This window comes from Hermetia illucens, chromosome 4 (assembly GCF_905115235.1).
Source record: "Hermetia illucens chromosome 4, iHerIll2.2.curated.20191125, whole genome shotgun sequence".
In the NCBI taxonomy this organism is placed as follows: domain Eukaryota; kingdom Metazoa; phylum Arthropoda; class Insecta; order Diptera; family Stratiomyidae; genus Hermetia; species Hermetia illucens.
In genome coordinates, this window is record NC_051852.1 from 29,278,247 (window position 1) to 29,299,751 (window position 21,505).

At 43.4% G+C, this 21,505-nt stretch overlaps 1 protein-coding gene across 3 annotated transcripts in view; it reads right to left on the reverse strand.

Moving 5' to 3' along the window:
• Positions 1-12,445: 12,445 nt before the first annotated feature.
• Positions 12,446-21,505, reverse strand: part of LOC119656202 — a 51,962-nt gene continuing 42,902 nt past the window's right edge. For all 3 annotated transcript variants that reach the window (XM_038062591.1, XM_038062592.1, XM_038062589.1), the window contains 4 exons: positions 18,460-18,638; positions 17,795-18,360; positions 13,013-13,185; positions 12,446-12,938 (listed from right to left, as the gene is read on the reverse strand). In XM_038062591.1, the coding sequence (XP_037918519.1) occupies positions 12,888-12,938; positions 13,013-13,185; positions 17,795-18,360; positions 18,460-18,638 (969 nt within the window). In that variant the 3' untranslated portion in view covers positions 12,446-12,887. The remainder of the gene's footprint in view (positions 12,939-13,012; positions 13,186-17,794; positions 18,361-18,459; positions 18,639-21,505) is intronic.

A 21,505-nucleotide genomic window follows, 5' to 3' on the forward strand; every position in this document is an offset into this window, starting at 1 on the left:
AATTCTAGCTTCAAAGCTGAGTGAAAAATGAAACGTTGGTTATTTAAAATATGTAAATAAAACAAAAAATTCCACCTTAAACCACAAATAGGCTAGATGTAACTCCTTGCTGTTTAAAAATCTAAAAAAAAAAAACATTTAAACATCTTCCACCTTCCAAAAGCTGTTGCTTGTCTTTTCTAACTTTCCTCTAAGATATTAGATACAACACTTCCTGGAGATAAATTGAGAAAAGGACCTTCTAGATGTGAAAGTGTACTCTAAAAGTTGGTGCTCAAATTAAAATACATAGAACTTGTAGCGTGCATATACTATTCGTAATGAATATTTACATATACTCGATATATACTTAGATAAGGGCAATATAAACGAGAAGTGTAGCTTATTAACATTATATATATACAAACATGCATATATCATAATGACTTCGTATTGCTAAGATGTTTTTTGTGAGATAATGTGCCGCTAAGAATGTAACATAAACACCATCATAATAAGTGAAAAATGTACCTTTTTTGTAGTTTGTCGGTTTTTATTTTGACAACAGTTTCATCGAAAAGAAAAATATCCTTTCTTGTATTTTAATGTGTAAATATGAACCAACAAACTTTTTTTTCAAAATTGTTCTCGTTTCCTGAAAATTGCAAAATCCACTGATGCGTTAATCGCCTGAAATGATTTGCCTTAGACATTTATATTGGAATTCAAATTGTGCCATATTCGTGTTACCGAAAGGACTAAGGAAGAACTTGTTTGTCAGGATGATACAAAAATTGGACCCACAGATATCGACATCGTCAGATCAAGCGTATTTGAAAGAGGATCTCCACGACAGCAAAAAATACCAAATACCTAATTTGATAATCCAGAAATAGTCTCCCTTCGCTCTTTCCGCGTCCTTAAAGAACTATTGTGCCCCTTTTACTGGTTATACTGTTCCTATTGATCATAGTATCTCAAGCAGGCCTATAACCGTCAGCAACGTTAGTATGTTCCCTACTTTCAGATCTATCAGCTTTGCATCTGGTATTAAGTGTTCTCTCAGATGCCTCGACCTACTTTGCACAAGTGCCGGACACTGTCCCAGGACGTGTATAGAGGTTTCGTCATACTCCTCACAAAACCTGCAGGCAGTGTCCGTAGATATCCGTGGCTTCCCTAGGTGATAGTTTAGCCGACAATGACCAGTGAGAATTCCCACGATGATTCGGAGGTTCTTCTTAGTGAAGTTTAATCAATCCTTTGGGCGCATGGGTTCCCTCAATAAGTACCCTGGACTGCTCCATCCCTGGTAGGCCTCCCCCAGTATAGTTGCCTCAACCGTTCCTCTTCATTTCTTGGAATCATAGCCATGAAACCGTTTCCGATTCCACAGAATGGTTCTGGCCGGTGTAAAGGCGTCCCTGCTCCCTTCTTCAGTTGCTGTTTTAAGCCGTATGTCGCAGCCACGCTTTCCCAGTTTGCCTTGTTACTCCAACGTGTTTCAAACTTCTTATCGAAGTGAAGCCTCGTTGTCGTGTGATCCCTTGGTATCAGTAATCCTTCCTTCGGTTGCGGCAGCTCCCCGCCTCCCTGAATATTGCCCTCCTTGCCTGAATCTGTATGTGCAGATGGAGAGGGGTTAATCCTGGAAGGACCCCCAGGGATGCCGTTGGGCATGTCCTCATTGCCCCACTGAGACACACGCAAGCCAGCTTTTGGAGCTTATGTAATTCCCTGGCTTGTGTGCTGAGTATGGTTCTTTCTGCCCAGATTACCGCTCCATAGGTAATTATTGGCCTTACTATTGCAGTATATATCCAAACTAGTATCTTCGGGCTGGAACCCCCTTTTTTCCTGCTATAGATCTACAAGCCCCCGTGACTGTCCGACAAGTGTTTCCGACATGTATCTTCCAGAGTAATATTTGTTCTAGCGTAATTCCCAAATATTTGACCTCTGTTTCTCGTTTTACCTCCATATCATGTAATCTTATGGCTTTCAGGTGATCAAGCTTACGCCTCTTAGTGAATGGTACTACGGTGGTTTTGGCTGGGTTGATCCGCAGTCCCACTTTCCTGCACCAGGTACTAGTAACCCTTAGTCCAGTTTGGATTCTATCACATAGGGTATCTTTATATTTGCCCCTACAGATTAAAACACTGTCGTCCACGTAACCCTGGACTTGTATTCCAGTATTTGTTAACACGTCCACTACCACACTTCACATCAGCGATGATAGTACCCCACCCTGCGTACAGTCTTGAGTGATCTCCATGACAATAGAATTTGTACCTGTCGGTACTTCTATTAGCCTGCTTTCTAGCATTTTGCCCATCCAGAATGCCAGGGTGTTTCCCACTCCCTTGCGGCTCAGGGCATCTTGTATCTCTGTGTGCGATGTGTTGTCGAATGCTCCTTCGATATTCAAAAACGCGCACAGTACTTCTTTTGTTTCTACAGCTTCCCGTAGTACCTCTGCCAACTGATACAGAGCAGTTTCAGTTACCGTCCTGCCCGGTAAGCGTGTTGACAGTGATGTAGAGGATTACGCTTTAGAACGTTAGTTCTAATATAGTTGTCTATAACCATCTCCACCGTTTTAAGTACGAACGACGTTAGGCAAATTGGTCTGAAAGATTTAGGGTGAAAAGGATCCTTTTCCGCTTTCGGAATAAAGACCACTTTTGCCCGTCTCCATGCCCTTGGTATGTATCCAGTGTAACGCTCCCCCTTATCAGACTCAGAAGAGACTCTGAGATAATTCCTAGGCCTCTCTGGATTAGCGCTGGGAAAATGCCATCTACTCCGAGAGATTTCCGTGGTTTAAAAGTTCCCACTGCCCACCTTTGCCTAGCTTCTGAGCATACCTCTTTTGCTAGTTTCCAGTTCTCCTTTCTTCCCCTTTTATTCGTTCTTGTCGTTCAGCTTCTGCTCTTCACTGGGCAGTAGGTCTACTTTCCTGGTTGATCCAGCCCTTTCCGCCTCCATGGCTTTCGAGACTTCTTCGGGGACCTCGGTATGTTTTTCACCCGGTGTCTCTTCTGAGGTATCTTTCCTCGGCTTTGCCCTTTGCATATGCACGGGTATGTTGCCAAATCAGTAGTTGATATGGCAACTTCGACGTTTGATTGCCTCCAGGGATCGATCGTCTACCCCAATCGCGAGAAGTTTACCATTTCCCTTCATCTTACTTCTGAAGACCCTCCATAGTCGGGTATGGAGATCTTCATTCTGGGCGATTAGGAGGCCCATAAGGTTTTCCGTTTCTATTGTCGCGGCTTTTGGCAGGAAAATTGTCACCATGTGGGCTCCTGGTATATCATCCCCAGCGCATGTTCCACCTCTTCCCAGCCTGACAATCTAGGAACTATGGTTCTAATCCATTCTGTAGTGTCCTCCGTCGCGCAGTCCACCAGTATATGATCTGGTCGAAAGCGAACCTCAGTGAACGCAAGTTTCGCAGTCCATCTCTTGCACATCTGCCTGACGACAAGGTCCTGAATGGTTTCCTACTCCTCACGAGTGAGTATTTGCTCGGGAAACATTTTTGGCAGTGGCCAGTCGAATGCCCTTGACCACACTAGCATAGCTAATGGCGGGCTTCCTGAGTCCTGCCTTCACTCCTGACCTGTCCGGGTTTTCTCCCCCCTTGGGTTCAGGTTTGGATTTTTTGGGAGCATTCCCCTTCATGCGGGCTGATCTCTGCTGCTCCCCACTTTCTCGGCTCCGGTAGAGGTGGCTTAGGTCTGTCCTGAGCCTTTTTAAGGGCCTCTTCTGGTTTCAGGCTTTCTTTCAGATAACGCAGGTATCTTTTAACACCGTCGCCACTGAGACCTGTCTTCTTCCTGACGTCTGTTATATTTATCTCAGACGTGCTTTTGTTGGTCCCCGCTCTTTGAGCAGTGGCGTCCGTTGGTTGTTGTCCACGCAATATACCAATGTTAAGCTTGGATCCACTGCTTGACGTCCCAACTTCTCCCTTCTTGGGTGTAATCACCTGGCTCTCAGTATTTCTGATATGTGCCCCCGCCTGATTAACCAGTTTTTGTGCGGTACGGGGCCTAACTTTGTTGGTTTTCGTTTTGTTTTCTTTGTTGCTTGTACTCATTTGATTTCCACGAGTATGGGGGCTAGGAGGTCCGCCGTGCTATAGTCCCCCGTAGCACGGTAAGGTCTAACTTACTCACTGAGGCGACCAGGTATCAGTGAGGCTCCGTGCAAATACACTCAGTTACCCCCGACTGCAAACTATCCAATGGGCACGGTTCGCATAACACCCTGAATTAGGAGAGGTGTTTTTCGACTCCTCAGGCTAGATCCTTAGCGTTTTGTTAATAGTAGGGTCACCTTGTATAGGGTGTGGCTATCACCACTCACTAATGGTTTTGGTAGACGAGAGGATTGGTCCCTGAAAAACCACACACCGCCCCAGAGGAGAGACAGCTCATCCTCAGAGGGAGATAGGTTGACCTCAGTCTATCCTGCGGCGTACTGCTTGACCCCAAATTTTAGAATAAAATTTATGCAAAAACAAGAATAAATCAAGGCAAATTCAGGCGTTTTCGAGATTTATTTTGTAGTTACTGTAAAGTAATCATGTAACACCGTTGTTCACGCATCTTTAAGTGTAATCGACATTAACGCAAATACATTTCAACCGAATATTTAGACTTTTTTAAAAAAAAAACACGAGAACAAAAAGCCAATAAGTATCAATCGCCTTATATAAAATTAATGGTTTTTCCAATCCTTGAGAACGTTTAGCTTTAATAACTGTAGCCAATAGTCGAACAGACACTTGTATTACCATAGTTTAGTTAGAATTCATCAAAGTGTATTATATATTCAGTTACATGGCCCTTTGAGATATATCTAGAAATGAAATGTGAAACAAGATGGAAACTTTTAGTTTTAAAACTCTAAGGAGTCGACCATTTGACCATGTTTTAAAGACAACCTAACATTCCTTTGTAATTTTTAAGTACATATAAGATATTTGACGCAATACTAAGATATTTATTTCATCTAAGAAACCTAGAAGAACTTCATTATAAACACTAGAGGAAGACTCATCCATAAGTTCTTAGACTATTTAAATACAGTCATCGTGGCGGTAGCACGCCCTTGCTTTCCCCATCACAGAGTTAAAAAAAAGTCCCAATGTAAAGGTTACAAAACTTTGTTGCTGCCGTTTTTTGTATATATTTATGGATCAAGTCTTGTTACTACCAAATCACCGATATGTTAGTATCATTTTTTGAACCCCCTGTAAATAATTTCAACCAAAACAGATCAACTCATCCTGTACAAATATGTTTGGAAGCAAATTCTTTCAGTATTTATTATTTAAGAGTCCACAGGATATGTAAGTGTACAGAATTATCTACAGAGATTGGATGCCGGTGAGGGTGGTATTGATAGAAATTTATACCTCTTTTCACTGTTAACTTTTCATGACACACTGGAAACAAATGATACTCCACAAGAGAAATTATTACAAAAATCTTATTTCTAGTCTTTAAGAAATTGTGTACTTACAAATATTTTTTACAAGTCATCTAATTTATTTCCATTGAATTAAGACAACTTTTCGAATTAAGAATATTTTCAATCAAAAATCTTTTAATTAAGCAAATAATTTAGTTTATCAAGATTTGTGTACATTCCAAGCTTCTTGTTTGATGAAAGATGAAGATTTGAAAAAGATAATAAAATTCATTTTGATAAATATTTAAAAATTAGTTTTCCTTCAGTTCTTATGTCGAATTTCCCGAATCTTAGATGAATACTACTACATGAAAGCTTTGGATTTTAACTCCAAGTGGTAAGAAGTCACGCGGCCCAGGCGTGAGTTGTGGAAGCCCAACCAAAATAGTTTTCTCCTACGGAGAAACCTGTAGAGGGCATGCTTTCGAACTCAATGGAAAACTTGCATTTAGTGCTTACGGCAGCCAGTCAGAATGGAAAGTACGGCAACTCTCACCTTGAGAGAAACTGGAAATCCAACTATAACCGGCCCGTGCGCGGTGCTACAGCTCAAATCTACCCGAAAGCGGAAGAGAAAGGCTCGGCAGAAGGAAACTTCACCCACTAAGGAAGGGGGCTACAGGCTAAATCCTGCCTGTTAGAGCCTTCCCCTCGACCCTTATCAAAAAGAACTGGAGAAAGGGAAGCTGGTGACGTGGACACTACTGGTCTAATGCCGCTTTGTCAAAATGGAGCTAAACTGCCCGGACACCGTTAATCTGGGCAGGCTCCACACCGCCGGCAGAGAAACGCACTGCGGAAGAAGGCGCAATGAGGATATGAACGTGGCTGTACCATCAGGTGCGGTAATGTCCCGAGAAACCGAACGCAAGGAAGCAGAAACTTCAACGGAAGGTGGGGACAAACTGGTAACCCTGATGAGACCCACACTGGATGCAACAGACACTTCTGTCAATGGTTATGCGCACAAGAACCGTAAAACCAACACATTTGTGGTGAGCAATTTCGGATAGCCATCAGAATTCCTGGCAAGTCTAGTTTTTTTAGTGAAAATTTGCATGGGGTGGTACATTTCTTAGTTTTTAGGGGAACCAACGATGGTACCAGCATGCTCCGACACTTGCCGAAAGTCCCGACGACCTACTATCGGATCGCGCATTTCGGGGGGCGGATCTAGACCTTGATGTAGTCCTACTTCCCGAACGCAAGGCACCGACAGCGTCTGCCAACTCGGAGACAGTAGCTGCTAATGCTGCCACCACTAGCTGCAGCTGAGCCACCTGACTTGATGTGTCGCGAGACAGCTCGCTATCCATGGGTCACATGTGCACCTCATGAATTTTGTCCGCGGTGGCGGTTAACGTGTTCAGAGACTCCAAATCCGCACATGCCAAGATGGCCTGTGTCCTCTCCTGGAGCCTCTGCAGCCACAAAGACTTTAATAGTTCGGTGCCGTGACTTTGTCACCACCCAACTGCTTTATTTCATGCGGCAATTGACTTGGCGCACAATCACCTAGCGTTAGCTCTGCCAGTAGCTACTCTTTATGAGTTGCTCCTTTAGGCTTTTGTAAGAGAGAGACAATCTCCACTGTCTCCTCATCTAGCGCTTCACTGAAGCAAGCGGCGATGGCGCTGTAAAAAACTTTTTTTCGATTCCATGGCCACCGCGATTCGTATATGGGTTTATTTGACACGTAAGTTACTTGCTCCACCACAACAGGAAAGAAGAGGATATATGCGCAAGCTGCAGTCTCATTTTTTACCGCTGCCAGAGGAGTTTGGTAAAATGTCAGAGGGACAATGTACTATCATCCGGGAGTGCGTAAAAAAAAATGCTGGGTTTATTTGGAGTGCACCGATGATGCGACCCTCGCCACCTTCCAGCGACAAGGAAAAAGGCCCTCCTTCAGGAAGGCGTTAAACGCCCTGAATAGAAAGTCAGTAATATTCTTTCGGAGGAATAACATCAGGACCTGGAGCCTTCTTATTTTTCATGGTGAGAATCGCTTCTTCGACCTCTTTCACGGTTAAAAAGGGGCTGTCTTCGACTTCTTCTGCGCTGTTCACTTCAACACATACGGGATGTCTGGGGAATAATGCATCATCAGTGCGGTCCATCTGATCGGTATTAAGTGTCCGAAGAGTCCGTTTTTCCGGATGACAGGTTTATAGCCAAGTCCCACGGGTCCCCATTTGCTTCGTTGACTAGATTCTGCTAATCGCGAGCTTCACTTTTGTTTATCGCGATGCCGAGTCTCCTTTGTGGCATATGCCACATCGCGGGCGTGTAAACATTGTGCCAAACTGCGGAGCATATGACAAGCCTTCCGTAGGTCAACAATTTCTGTCGTCCACCAGTATATAGAAGGTTTGTCACGGCTGGTCCTTCCTTTTGTTCAAAGACTCAATGCTGAAATCGTGAACTCTATTGAGTTTATGACGATGGCATGTGTGTATATGAGGTGAGGGAGAGGCAAACCCTCTAAACATTCAGACCGTAGTAACCCATTGTACTCAATTCTCCCGTCTAATCGCGGATTTGTGTATGGATTGAAGGATTTCCGTTAGTGGTTGTGATGCTGGAGCAGATCGCCACTAAAGATAAAGCAGATCGTCACCAAAGATCTGACGTCTGGTGCATTCCTAGGCGGACATATGTGACATAGTGACTTCTGGCGTCAGAATGCTAACAATACTGCTGCAAGTTTTCCTGTTTTTCGGCGGAATGAATTTTGCAGAATGTTTGTTTAGCACCAACAGGAAAAGTTTGGTGTGGTAGGCATCAAAACTCTGCCATCTGCCATGATAGGAAGCTTGTTCCCAGTTTTTGAAGGCAGAGTTGACCAATACCACTGACATTCCAGTTGTTGGTTCCGGTCTCAGCATGGGAGAAATTGAATCCTCTTTTGCGAGATTTCAGTTCCCCCTACATGACCCTTGTGATGTGAGGCACTCAGAGTATTTTGGTGGCGGTACAGCAGAGACGTGACCCCGACCCGATTTGAACAGGCAACCTTCTCATTTGAAAGCGCAACGCACTGACGCTGGCGACCGTACCCCCAGCCAGCCGTTTCGAAAAACGAGGAAGCTATATGGGGATAAAGTCGGCTCAGAGCTTTCAAAATCTCTCTGGTGGCAGCGGCTCCCGGAGAGCACTCGCACTATCTTGGTCTGCGCGGACTCGGAGTCGCTCAAGATACTCTCTAGCAAAAAAAAAATATACCACCGAATGCAATTTCAATGCAAAAAAACTAGGCCCGCTGAATGCCTCTGCAGCGGCTACCCGAAGCGCAATACCACGTCGCCTTACAATTTTCGACCCTCTGAGCAGATGTTGTTTTCTGGTCGACACAGGCACGGACATATTAGTTCTCCCCGTACTCCGTGAAAGCATCTTAATACCACAAAAGCGGCTGCAACGAACTCCTTTCCGTTCCGTACTTACGGCTAGAGGCAGGTGGACGTGGGTCTCGGATTGCGCCAAACGTTTCCGGTTTTGGCTGACATTAGTAACACGATTTCCCCAACTCCATCTTTGAAGTCGTCAGGAAAAATTTCCGCCTGTGCAAATGACACTCTTTCGATTGTTTTCGAGGACATCTGATCATCGTATTCACGAACTCCTCCGAAAATATCACAACATCACTACTGAAAGTAGTTTCTCTTAGCCGGTTAAGCGCGATGTGTAGCACCACATCAATCCTACCGGCTTCCCGATCGTCTCAAGAGTACGTCACCTATCAGAAGCTAGCAACTGCAAAAAATGGATCCATGATCTCATGAAACAGGGTATCTGTAGACCTTCCAATAGCTGTTAGTCATCTCCATAAAACATATGCGAAACGGCGAGTGGATGCCTTGCGGAGATTACAGGCGTCTGAATGTTCAGACAATTCGCCACCAATACCCAATTCTACTCATTCATTGCTTTGCGCATTCGTTGACAAACTGCTATGTTTTTAAGACCTTAGAGCCAAGGCGTATCATCAAATCTCTGTAGCCCCCGAAGACATACCGAAAATGGCTCTTAGCACACCTCTCGGATTGTTCGAGTTCACCAGGATGACATTTGGCGTGTGCAATGCAACGCAAACATTCCAAAGATTCATCCACTCTGTCCTAGAAAACTTAAACTTCTGTTTCGTCTACATGAATGATGTTTTGGTCGAATCTTCTTCAGAATGTCCGCATTTGAACCATCTCGAGCGCATTTTTGAATGTCTCCTTGAGGCCGGGCTCGTTCGAAATACAGAAAAATGCAAATTTCTACAAAAGCAGATGAAATTTCTCGGCCACATGATCACCCCTGACGGAATTCAACCAGTCCAAACAAGGTTGAAGAGATCTAAAACTTTCTCTTGCCAACCATGTTGAACGATTTGCGAAGGTTCTTGCCCATGGTAAACTTCCATCGTTGTTTCCTGCCAAAGGCCGCTCATCACCAAGCTATCCTTAACGCTTACTTGTCTGGGTCCAAAACAAAAGACTCTCGCGAGGTTGCGTGGTATACGGAGGCCGTTAAAAGATTTGGAACCGTCAAACAACAGCTAGTCGATACTGTACTTCTGACATTTCCTCGCGCAAATGCACTCCAAGTCGTGTTCGCCGATGCCCCAGACACAGCGCTAGGCGCTTCTTTTCACCTACGGGTGAATCAAACCTGGCAACCGTTGGGCTTCTTTTCGAAACAACTTAACCTAACTCAATATAACTACTCACGGACCAGGGAATACAATTTTAGTCTACACATTTCTCGGAATTAGGCAAACTCCAGGGTTTCAAACGCCACAGGACCACTCCATACCATACACAGTCCAATTGGATGCTCGAACGTTGACACCCGAGGCTGAAATCCGCCTTAATGGTTCGCGACGATCCGTCGTGGAAATAGTGTACGGGGAGAATCTGCGCCTCCCCGTCGACCCTGTGCTGGATATCAGATCAGGGTTAAGTGACTGCAGCATGCTGCGTCTGTTCAAATAGGCCGAAGCTCGTCACCTCCACAAATCTCGACACTTGCTTGCAGACCCTCATTGGGGTGGACGCTTCTCGGAAGCCGCTGCACGCATCATTTGAGGGCCCCTTTAAGGTCCTGGAACGGCGGGAGCATTCTTTCAAGCTCGACGTCTGGGGCGGGTCCAAACGGGTCTCCTTGTTGAGAATGAAAGCTTTCGCTGAACCGGGAAACGCGGAGATGTGAATCTCCCATCGCCTGCAGTGTAAACTTCTCCACCGATGCACTGAGCTCCCGCCGGCACATTTGGCGGTCTGGCACGAGGGGGTGCGTTACGGTTTTTGTTTCTTGCAAGATCCGCCGCAGAGAGTAGTCATTCTATCCAGGCATGAACTAAAAGTTCGGGAGATTCGTTACAAGAACATAGTTTTCCTGTTAAATTGTAGTGAAGTGCAATACCCACAGTTTCACTGTATTGAATCTACAAAGACTTTAATCGGTTTCTACATCCCGGAGCGAAGTGAAGTGATCAAAGACTGCTCAACGCCCTCAATGTAGCTTGACTATCGCTACAGATTACTGCTCTTCAACCGCTGGTCAATTGCTTAGGCTGCCGCCCATACACTTTACCCGAAAAGACCGTTGCATATTGTCCTTTTATGATTCAAGTGTCATATTTTTCCATATCACTGCAGTTTGTTGAGATATTAGAAAAGACATGCACCAAAAAGACCACATTTAGAGGTTACACCTTGAGCAGATAGTATAGCCTCAAGTTACATTCACAATAAAAGAATGCTAAAACAAGTTGGGGTTCCTCCATTAAGTCCAAATGTCTCCCTAGCATGTTAGCCTAGTCAAAAGCATGAATTCGAAAATAAAACTAAACATTCTAGTTGCGTATTAAATCTGATTTTATTTTTGATAATAATTTGTATATCAATTCAATTAATGTATATATATTTTTTTGTAAATCAATTTGCATATTATTTTATCTAATCGTTTATTGTATCTTTTGTTATATATTTTTTTCATTTACCTACATCTCTGTAATAACATAATATGTATCCTTACAATCGTTTCTTTTCTATCCCTACAACCATTCTACTCATAAAATTTACATAAGCATACATTTCATGTATTTTACACCACTCATAACATATATATGTATAACCTTGCTCCATATTCCTTTTCTCCTCCGTTTTACATCATCTTCTTGTTTCGATTATTTAACTATGTTTTCATTAAATATCTAGGCTCCTATTTATGTATATAAAAACAAAAAACAAAGAATCTGCTTTATCTCGTCACGTCAAAAAGTCTTTTTAGGTTTACTCCTCGCCACGTCTGCTTTTATAATCTTTTCTTATGTTTCGCCAAAAGAAAATATTATATCACTCGAAAACGAAAATATCTAAACGAAACTGTGAACACACACAATATAACAAACCTTTCGCGACGATCAAGATTGAATTGAAGAAGATATAGTGTTTGTTTAGATTTGATAAAATTGTATTGCGTCGTCGTTTCAAGTATGTTTTTTGATATTATTGAATTTTCGCTTTAATTAACTAAATATTAATTAGACTAAGGTTCAAGTGTTTCCTGCACCATCGTGTTATATATTCCCTAAATATCTTTTAATCCTGTTAGAACATAAAAATTCGACATCCTGTCGATATTGAAGAACAAAATATACAAATTAAATTCTCTTTCAGAAAACTGTACATAGTCCTAAATAAGCTGAAATTCGCATACTTAATCTCTCTGGCGTTGTTCAAGGTTAGTAATAATAAATTGATAGAAGAAATTTAGCCAAATATGCCATTGGAGTAATTAATCCGTTTAAACATGAAGATGGAATTGCTTCTTCAGGAAGAGGCTGGAGTTTTACTCGTGCATGGACAACCGTAAAGGTCTGCATGACTGCCTGGGCTGGTTCATCTATTTAGTACCTCACCTCGTCCTTTTAGGAGTATTTTTTCCAATAAGTCCTTGCAGCAGAATAAAATGCAGTTGCTCTTGATACTAACTTTTCGCTTTTATTAGATTTTTCCTAAAGTCGCTGCAAATGCCTGTATTTATGTTGAAATTTACAAACCTTGGTTTCTTTTTAAATTAAACACGAAAAATGTACAATCTTGTTATAAAAAAAATATGCAGCCAACTTAGGTTCTGTTTCCTCTGTACACGATTACAAGTGACACGAGCATCGTAACATAATTTGAAAGAATATTTTAACTAAGATTCCCCTTCATTTTACAACCACAAGAGGTTCAGGTTTCTTGCTGACTTGCTTTATATTCGCTCTACCTCTCCCTACTTTCCGTCTTTTCTAGTTGACGCGAACTACAAAGGGAGGAAAAATCCCTAACAGATAACAATTAAAACTAAGAAGAAACAAATCGATAATAACTACTATTACAAGAATTCATCACCGTAGATAATACATCACGCACACGTTACTGCTGGTAGCCACTGAATTGGTTGGGGTTGTAGAATTGAGGCATTCCCTGTTAAGAAATATTTGAAATGGGAAATCCACGAATTAAATAATTGTCAACTCTAGGTTAGGGTGGATACTCACCTCTTGTGATTGTTGTTGCTGTGCAGCGCTATCATCAGCTGGTACCGGCGCAGGAACGAAGATACCACCCTGAGGGATAGTTGGTTGTGGCAGCATTGGAGCTAAGACCGGCTCGATTGGCTTTGCTGGGGCCCCGGAAGGATTGAAGACATCGACGTATGATTTTTTGAGGGCTGGAGATATAGGTAAAACACATGAGTACACAATTTCCAAAATGTTTATTGTTGAATAATAAATTCGGAGAGTGTCAGAGAAAAAAACTTCAAAGTGAAACTGAGCGAAATCGGAAAAAGGAATTTCTTTCAAATCAATCTATTAATACATACATGTACACAGAAGACTCTTTGAGCACTCCTGGCCTAGATACCGGCTACTATGTACTTGGATAAAAACATGACATTAATACGACTCGCCGATGAATCTAGAATGGTTTTCAACTATTTTCGGCCATGCATTTTTAAGGTTGGCCTTGTAAGTTGGGACTTAAAAATACACTCAAAGTCTTCCTGCTCATCTTAAGAGGTGACTAAAAGAGATAGAAACTTATGGTTGCAAATTTGGAAACTTTACTGCTACCGAAACGTCAACAACGCCTCGGATCGTTGGCTACGACCTATCAAAAAGGGATTATTATTGGTTTCTGGAATATGCACACGACGCTCCCTTACGACGATAGCGAGGTCCCTCAGAATTTTTGCTTTCTCCAACTTAAGCAGAAATTCGAACGATATAAGCTAAGCATTCTGGACCTAAGCGAAGCAAGACGGTGGAGCGCTGGAAACACTTCTTTCCCCCTCTTGCCACACTTATGGCAATGTGCTTTTGTACTCTGGAAAGTCAAGTGGTATCAGACAAGAATCCGGACGCAGATGCACTAAGTAACCCATTTAAGAATATAGATAAGCATTGGGTTGCCATCAAACATGCTCTTATCTCGGGTGCTACACAGGGCACCGAGCTCGTTTCGAAGGGGCGTCATAGGATCTGGCTGACTGTGGGGGACTGTGGGAACGGATCGATAAACAAAAGAACAGAAGAACGCGATGATTTCAGAAGCGTATACCGGATCATAAAAGGGCTCGCATGTGGTCGCAAATCCTTCGCTAGCCCTGTGAAGGACGTCAATGGTCAACTTCACATCCACGATGACGGGTAACTGAAGAGATGGAAAGAACATTTCACCACGGTTCTTAACCGTATTGCATCCGGCAAGGTTGCTTCTATTGTGGATGAAATGACTAGGCACCGTAGCATGCGGATATGGACTATTCCTCCAGGCAGAAAAGAAATCATTTCCGCCATCATCTTCCATCTTATTTCCTCTATAGATTAAGTAGTGACCTCAAAAGCTAGGCCCTCTATCTATATTAATATTTTCTCAGCGTTGTTTGTAAATGATGAGATCTTTTACATCTATGCCCTTCGAAGCTTACCTAACATATATGCAATTTGAAGTTAGGATACTGCTGAACAGAAAATTGCAGTAATTGCATTAGGTGATCGCAGCGTTCAAACTTTTGATTCTTCACTAAGTCAAACATTTCGCTTTCTTTAATCGTCATAAGGTCTTAGAACATTTCAACATTTGAGCCTGTTGAACATTTATTGTTCTCGGGATTTTACGCATTCACCGACATACCTACTTTTCATACTTTCATACCATCAGTTGCTTTCGGCTCCATACAATTAAGAAAGCCAAACATAGCATACAGGCTAACTTTGTGAAGGGTTGTTCCAAGCCTGATCAAGAAAAAAGAGCGAAAAGTCGCTATCATTTGAATTTTCCAAGAAATGCAGCATATAAGCACCTCAGGGAGTAGGTACTAATGATCTCCCTTTAAGTTGCTGATTAACAATTCACTCAAAGTATTCCCTGCTAATCGATGGAAGGCAAGACATTTGCGGAAGTCCTTAATGAAATCCGCTACAGGATGAAACCCAAAGACAAAGGAGCAGAGGTGTCTTCCATACGGAAAACGAGGAGTGGCGGAGTTCTCGTCGAACTGGACCCAAAGACGACTACCAAGAGTACGTTCTGCGAAGCGGTCAAGATGTTATTGTGCTCTCTAGAAATCCGGGATCTCAACTGCCTCACAACTGCGGGCTCGGGACGGTGTCCAATCTTCAGGGCGGAATTGGAAAGGGCTAGGATGGGAACGACATGATCCGCATCTTACAAATTAACATGCACCGGAGTGCATGTGCTAGTACAGTTCGCTGCGAAAGTAAATGCTGACCTAGTGCTAATTAGCGAACAATACCGAAACAAGGAGCCGGTCTCATGGCATCTCGAATTATCGGGCACCACTGCCATCTGGGTTCAGGACGACGTTCGACTTCGTGTTCATGCCGAAGGCCGAGGGAACGGGCTTGTCTTGATTCGGTGTTTAGGGATAACGTCTTTTAGCGTTTACCTGACACCGAACGAGACGATGCCGGAAATTCGGCGTTGACTTGATGCTCTGGAGGACGCCGTTTCGAGCATGGAGGGGCGAATCCTGGTAGGCGGTGATTTTTATGCCAGGGACCTTGAATGGGAAACGGATTTTGGAAATGGCGGTGAGAACCGGGCTCGTAGTTCCACGGATCCACGCCAACGTCCAGGCTGTGAAAGAAGCATTCCTGATATCACTTTTGCGTCGGAATTTCTGACATCATCGGTGGACGGGTAGCGAGTCCTAGAAAACTTCTCGGCAAGTGATCACCAGTACATCGCGTTCGAAGTGGTTGACGCTACTTGCCGGCGAGCACCAATGCGACGCTCCCCCTGTGTGGGGAATGTCGCGAGGGTGAGCATCGGGAAGTTCGTCGAAGCTCTTGGAGGTGGCAGGGTCGCACTGGATGGCGTTTCAGGGGTGGTAGCGTCGCAGCTAACACCGTCGTAAATTCAGTGATGAACTTGATAACGACGGCGTGTAAGGCTTCCATGCCCCTGAGGGGCCCCAGCCACGACAAGCCTTCTATGTACCAGTGGCCGGCAGAAATTGCCGACCTACGGAGCGAGTGTCATAAGCTCCGCCGTTCGGCACAACGTTTGCACGCCAACGAGGAGGCATGCGCCATGAAGGCAGAGTATAGATAAGCAAAAAGGAGACTCCATAGCGCTATAAATAAAAGCAAAGCTCGCGGCTGGCAGAACCTTGCCAATGAGGTGAATGAGGACCCGTGGGGACTTGGCTATAAGCTTGTCACCCGGAAAATCGGGGCTCTGCGGAGGCCCTGCATACTAAGTAGACCCGGAGCTCCCGTCTGCATACCGACCGCTGTCTATGCTTGACATGACTGGGAAAGTGCTCGAGAAGCTCATCAGGAGTAGATTCGCTGAAGCGATCCGCGCTGCCGGGTACTTATCCCCAAGGCAGTTCGGGTTCAGGATAGGTAGATCAACAGTGGATGCTATTATGGAGGTCGTAGGTGCGGTTCATCGAGCCGAGACACATAGCCGCCGATCTCGACGGATAGTGCTCCTCATAACGCTTGATGTCAGAAATGCCTTCAATTCCGTAAGATGGACAGATATGCTAGGCACATTAGAAAACTTATTCCACATGCCAAGCAATCTCTTGCGGATATTGAGGGATTATGTGAAAAACCGCTCCTTGCTCTATGGTACGCTAGAGGGCCAAAGGAAGATGTTAATCACGTTGGCAGTAGCACAGGGATCCATCTGAAGAGTCCCGTGTGATCGGTTATGCAGACGACTTTGCGGCACTTGTTGCCGCACGCACTGTTGAACAGGCGGAAAGCAGACTTAGAATATTGATGCGACGCGTAAGCGGATGGATGACTGTTCACGGTTTCAGCCTTGTGCTGGAAAAAAACCGAAGTAGTCACCTTGATCAGAAGATGAATCCCGACCCTATGTCTCGATCGGCGAGAGCACAGGCGACTCATTCGCAAATTCATTTCATATAAATTTTTCTACGCAAGCGTGCATGTGATCACGCCGGCGGTTGGAGCAGAAGAGAGATGCGGTCCCTCTTTCTTCAAACGACGGGACTCCCTCACCGCAGGCTGGACAGCGTCGACGTGTTTGTGGAATTTTTCATCGCAAGGTTTCCGCTCTTTTGGCGAGCTATTGTTCTTTTCGGTCTGCGCATTAAGCGTCCGCTTCGGGGTGCGTCGTTAGTTGGGCGATTGGGCGATCCAACTCCCAGCCAATTGCTTCGCAAAATGAATCAATTGGGTGAGAACAAGATCGACGATGACTTGATGAAGTCGCTCTGGCTACGTTGACTCCCGGAGGACACCCAGGCAGTCCTCGCGTGCGTCTCCGGTTCTTTGGAGGCACTGGCAGCTGCAGCCGACAAGGTGCACGAGGTGCACGCTCGCTCGACCATTGCGGCCGTTCAACAGCCGCCGGACGAAGTTGGCGAGCTGAAGCGCAAGATAACCGCCTTAGCAGCCAGTATGGCTGAAATGCGGGCGATGCTGGACGCTCAGCGTTCGGGGAACAGGTCGCGGGCTCGCTCGTCGTCTGCTTCTCGAAAAGGGCGATCGGGTAGCAGGTCGTCAGGACAACCTCCGGGCCGATGTATTTGTTGGTACCATCGCAGATTCGGGGAGAAAGTCACCAAATATACGATCCCGTGTAAATTCGCGCCTACCCCAAAAAAACTAGGTCATCATCAGAACCGGTAAGTCTACTTTTCACCAAGTATTAAGTTTATTCTACAGTTCAGCTTCCTTTGTGTCTTTTTCTCTCGAAATTCACCACCATTTTATGAAGTAAACACATATATACAACATATATAAGAGAAATAAGCAATCTAGGATACTCACTTCGATTTCGTTGCATTTTAAACATATTTGATTGAAGACTTGGCGTTTTCACTTGTTCACCACCAGCTCCAGCAGCTGCAGCTGCATTAGCTGATGCACTCATTGAATTTGTTGTAGTTGCACTTGATATTAGTCCCGGACTAGTGGAAGGTTGTTGTGATACATTAGACACTGTAGGATTAGTAGACATCATAGGAACATCTTGTTGACCATAATTATATTGTTGTTGTTGCTGTTGTTGTGGTATTTGTTGCTGCTGTGGTATTTGTTGCTGTTGTGGTATCTGCTGCGGCTGTTGGTTAGGTGGCATCGTATCATTGCCAGAGCTTTGTCTTCGCACAGCGTTTGCATTGAATGCTGATTGGGTAATGTCAGACATTTTTGGAGGTGGCTTGAAGGCTTCTTGCTCATCTTCACCGCCATCCGTATTAACCCAACGTTTCTTATCAGGATCCCAAACAATGGATGGGTTCTTATCGTCAGGAAGAATCATTTGATTTTTCGGTTTCAATGAAAGTTTATTCCAAATGCCTCCGAACCAGCCGGAATTTGTTGAACCGCTACCACTGTCGATATGAAAACAAATAAAAATTAATTAGTTAAATTAAATTCTCATAATATAGAAGGAGAAGCAGCTGCTAGCGCTACAAATAAATCGTACATACCCGGCTTGTTTTTTATTATCAGATTTCGCTGCTGCTGGTTTTTTATCGGCCGAAGCATTTGCAGTCTCACTTGGCTTACTATTTCTCGATGCAGCAGAAGCACTTTCATTTGTCGTATCATCATAAAATCCCGGTTTATTCGAAATTGTATTTGGCATGGAAATTTGTGGTCGCGGGGTCTAAAATTGTTACGGACGTTACGACGATAGGAGCAAAATTCACATAAATGATATAAGAAAGAAAGCATGGAGTGAAAATAGGAATAAAGGTAAGTTGAATGTAAAGCAATGAAGGTATGAATTTAAACACAAATTTAAAGGAGGATAAATACAGCACAAAGTCATATTAGCTACTTTTTCCTTTGTTATTTTTTTTTGTTTCTAATGTGGGCTGAAAATCAACTAAACCAAACTCATACACATGAAATACATTCGTGTTATTACAAACTGATTAAAGTCACTCATCTCTTACCAATAAATAAAACCAAACAATAAGAACGCCATCAATTTTTATTTTTTCATAATATCCATTTTATTCAAAGCTCATTTCAGTACTTATAAGGTGTTAGTGGAAAACATAATGAACAATTCGATTTTCAGTTAGTTTGGCTACAATTCGATAATTTAGATGATTTTAAGATACAAATTCATCTTTCTTGCATTTATAGATTCTTTGAAAATAATATGTAAACTTGTACGATTTTTATAGGAGAACAAAATCTGTAAAATATTCTGATTTTCATTACAAAATAGTAACAATGGAGAGAAACAAAAATTGAGCTTAAGTATTCGTGCGTACTATTGTTTGATCTATTTATTTTGCTTCTATCGAAAATAGATTTACTTTTATACAAATTCTTGTTGAAGACGTTTTTGAACTATAGTAAAATGTACAGGATGTTTTATACGACGCGTAGTTAAGATTATTTATCACACTGTCATGTTTACGAAAATATACATACGAATTCATTATGACAATCTTTAAGTGGTGATCGTTATCAGTTGAGATTGCAAGCTCAAGTTACTTAGCATTCTACTAAAATGAATTTTACACACTTGCAATCGTAAAGAAATAGACTAAGTGTGCATAGGTCCTAAACATAAATATGGACATATTTATGCGCAGGACAGGTAACTGAGACTAGGTGGCATTTCCTCAAAAAAAGGGGAGTTAAGAAAGTGAGAAAACGGATAGGGACGGTATTCGTGATACCTTGAGATTCCAGGAAGCAATCAAGAAATAAAAAGACTCTTTACCAATGAACGCCGAGCAGCTCAGCAACGGCAAAAGGTGGAAAATGAGCAGCAAAATATACGAAGGTGGGGACTAAGAGAAATAATTGCAATATATAATATTAAGACGTGGCTAATCCGGGAATTTACTGAGGCCCAACTAATTAGAAAACTACGGGATATCGGCAACAAGGACGCAAATCACAAACAAGCGAACTAAAAATGGATCCGTAGTGTGATGGGTTAAGGTGAAACAGAAGAGTTTTCGCTGTAAACTAGCCACATTGCAAAGAACTGTGTGTCTGGGTATCACCGGTGCCATGAGCACCACATCCGGCGCAGCTCTGAATGCATTACTCAATTTGCAGCCCTTGGATTTGTTTATACAGAGCACTGCGATGAGAGCGGCTCATAGACTAATTCGATTAGATCTATGGGAAAACAATGGACGTGGGGGGCACAAAGCATTGGAAGAGTTATTGGGAGAATTGAATCTAGTTTTCGCGATGCCTTCCGATTCTCAGATCCCCATACATCTGTTTGGTAGAAGATATGATGTCATCCTGAAAGGAGAGAAAACTGGGACTGACGTCTTCTACACCGATGGCTCAAAAACAGAAAATGGTTCTGGAGCAGGAGTCTACCTCTCGAATAAAAACGAGAATTGGACTTTTCCTTTGGGACAATACACAACGGTCTTTCAGGCTGAAGTGTATGCGATCCTAAAGGCTGCAACCTGGATGATTGACGAGCGGTTGAAGGGCAGGCGCATCGCAATCTGTAGCGATAGTCAGCTAGACTATTGAGGGCGTTGAGTAGTACTTTGATCACTTCAAAAATCGTTCAGTAAGGTAGAAACCGATTGAATTCTGTTTCCAGATTCAATAGGGTGGATTTACTCTGGGTACCTGATCATTGTGGTGTAGAGGGAAATGAAATCTCGGATGCCTTAGCAAAAGAGGCTTCAACTTTCCCCATGCCCGGACCGGAACCAGCAATTGAGGTGTCAGTAGCATTGGCTGATGCTGCTATCAAAAACTGGGAACAAGCTCCCACCAAACTCTTCCTGTCAGAACTAAACAAATATACTGCAAAGTTTATTCTGTCGAAAAACAGGAAGATTTGCAGAAGTATTGTGGGCATTCTGACTGGCCATAATTCACTAGCTGGGCATATGTTCAGAATAGGAATTATCCAAGATGATACGTGTCCATCCTGTAGTCAGGAAGCAGAATCCACGAAACATTTTCTATGTGAGTGCCCCGGTTACGGACGCATCAGACATCAGATTTTTGGTGCTGATGTGCTCCAACTGCAGCGGATAGCATCACATCCACTAACGGAAATCCTGCGTTACATAAACGAATCCGGGATATTTCGTTAGACGGGAGAATCGAGTACAATGGACCACTAAGATCTGAGTGCTCAGAGGCTCTGCCTCTCCCCCACCTCAAACAGACACACACACACAACTAAAAATGTGGCTCGGCTATTTTGGGAAAACGTCATTACTTTGCCTGAACGAAAATTACTTTACATTTAGAGGGACCAAAACCACATCGGGGTTTTCGATGAGGAACCGATTGTAACCACTCGTCGCGGAAATATCCATGACGTACATCGAGTCAATTATTGAAGAAAAGGGGATACGGCCAAGTTTATGGTTGCGATATATCGATGAAGTATTCGGTATAGGACAAGGTTGCAAGATAAATCTAAAAAGAAAATGTGTCACTACCATTCCCAGACCTGTGGATTAAAAACAGCGCATTGAATAATAGCTATAATGGAGTGGCGTAGTTATCGTTTGCGCG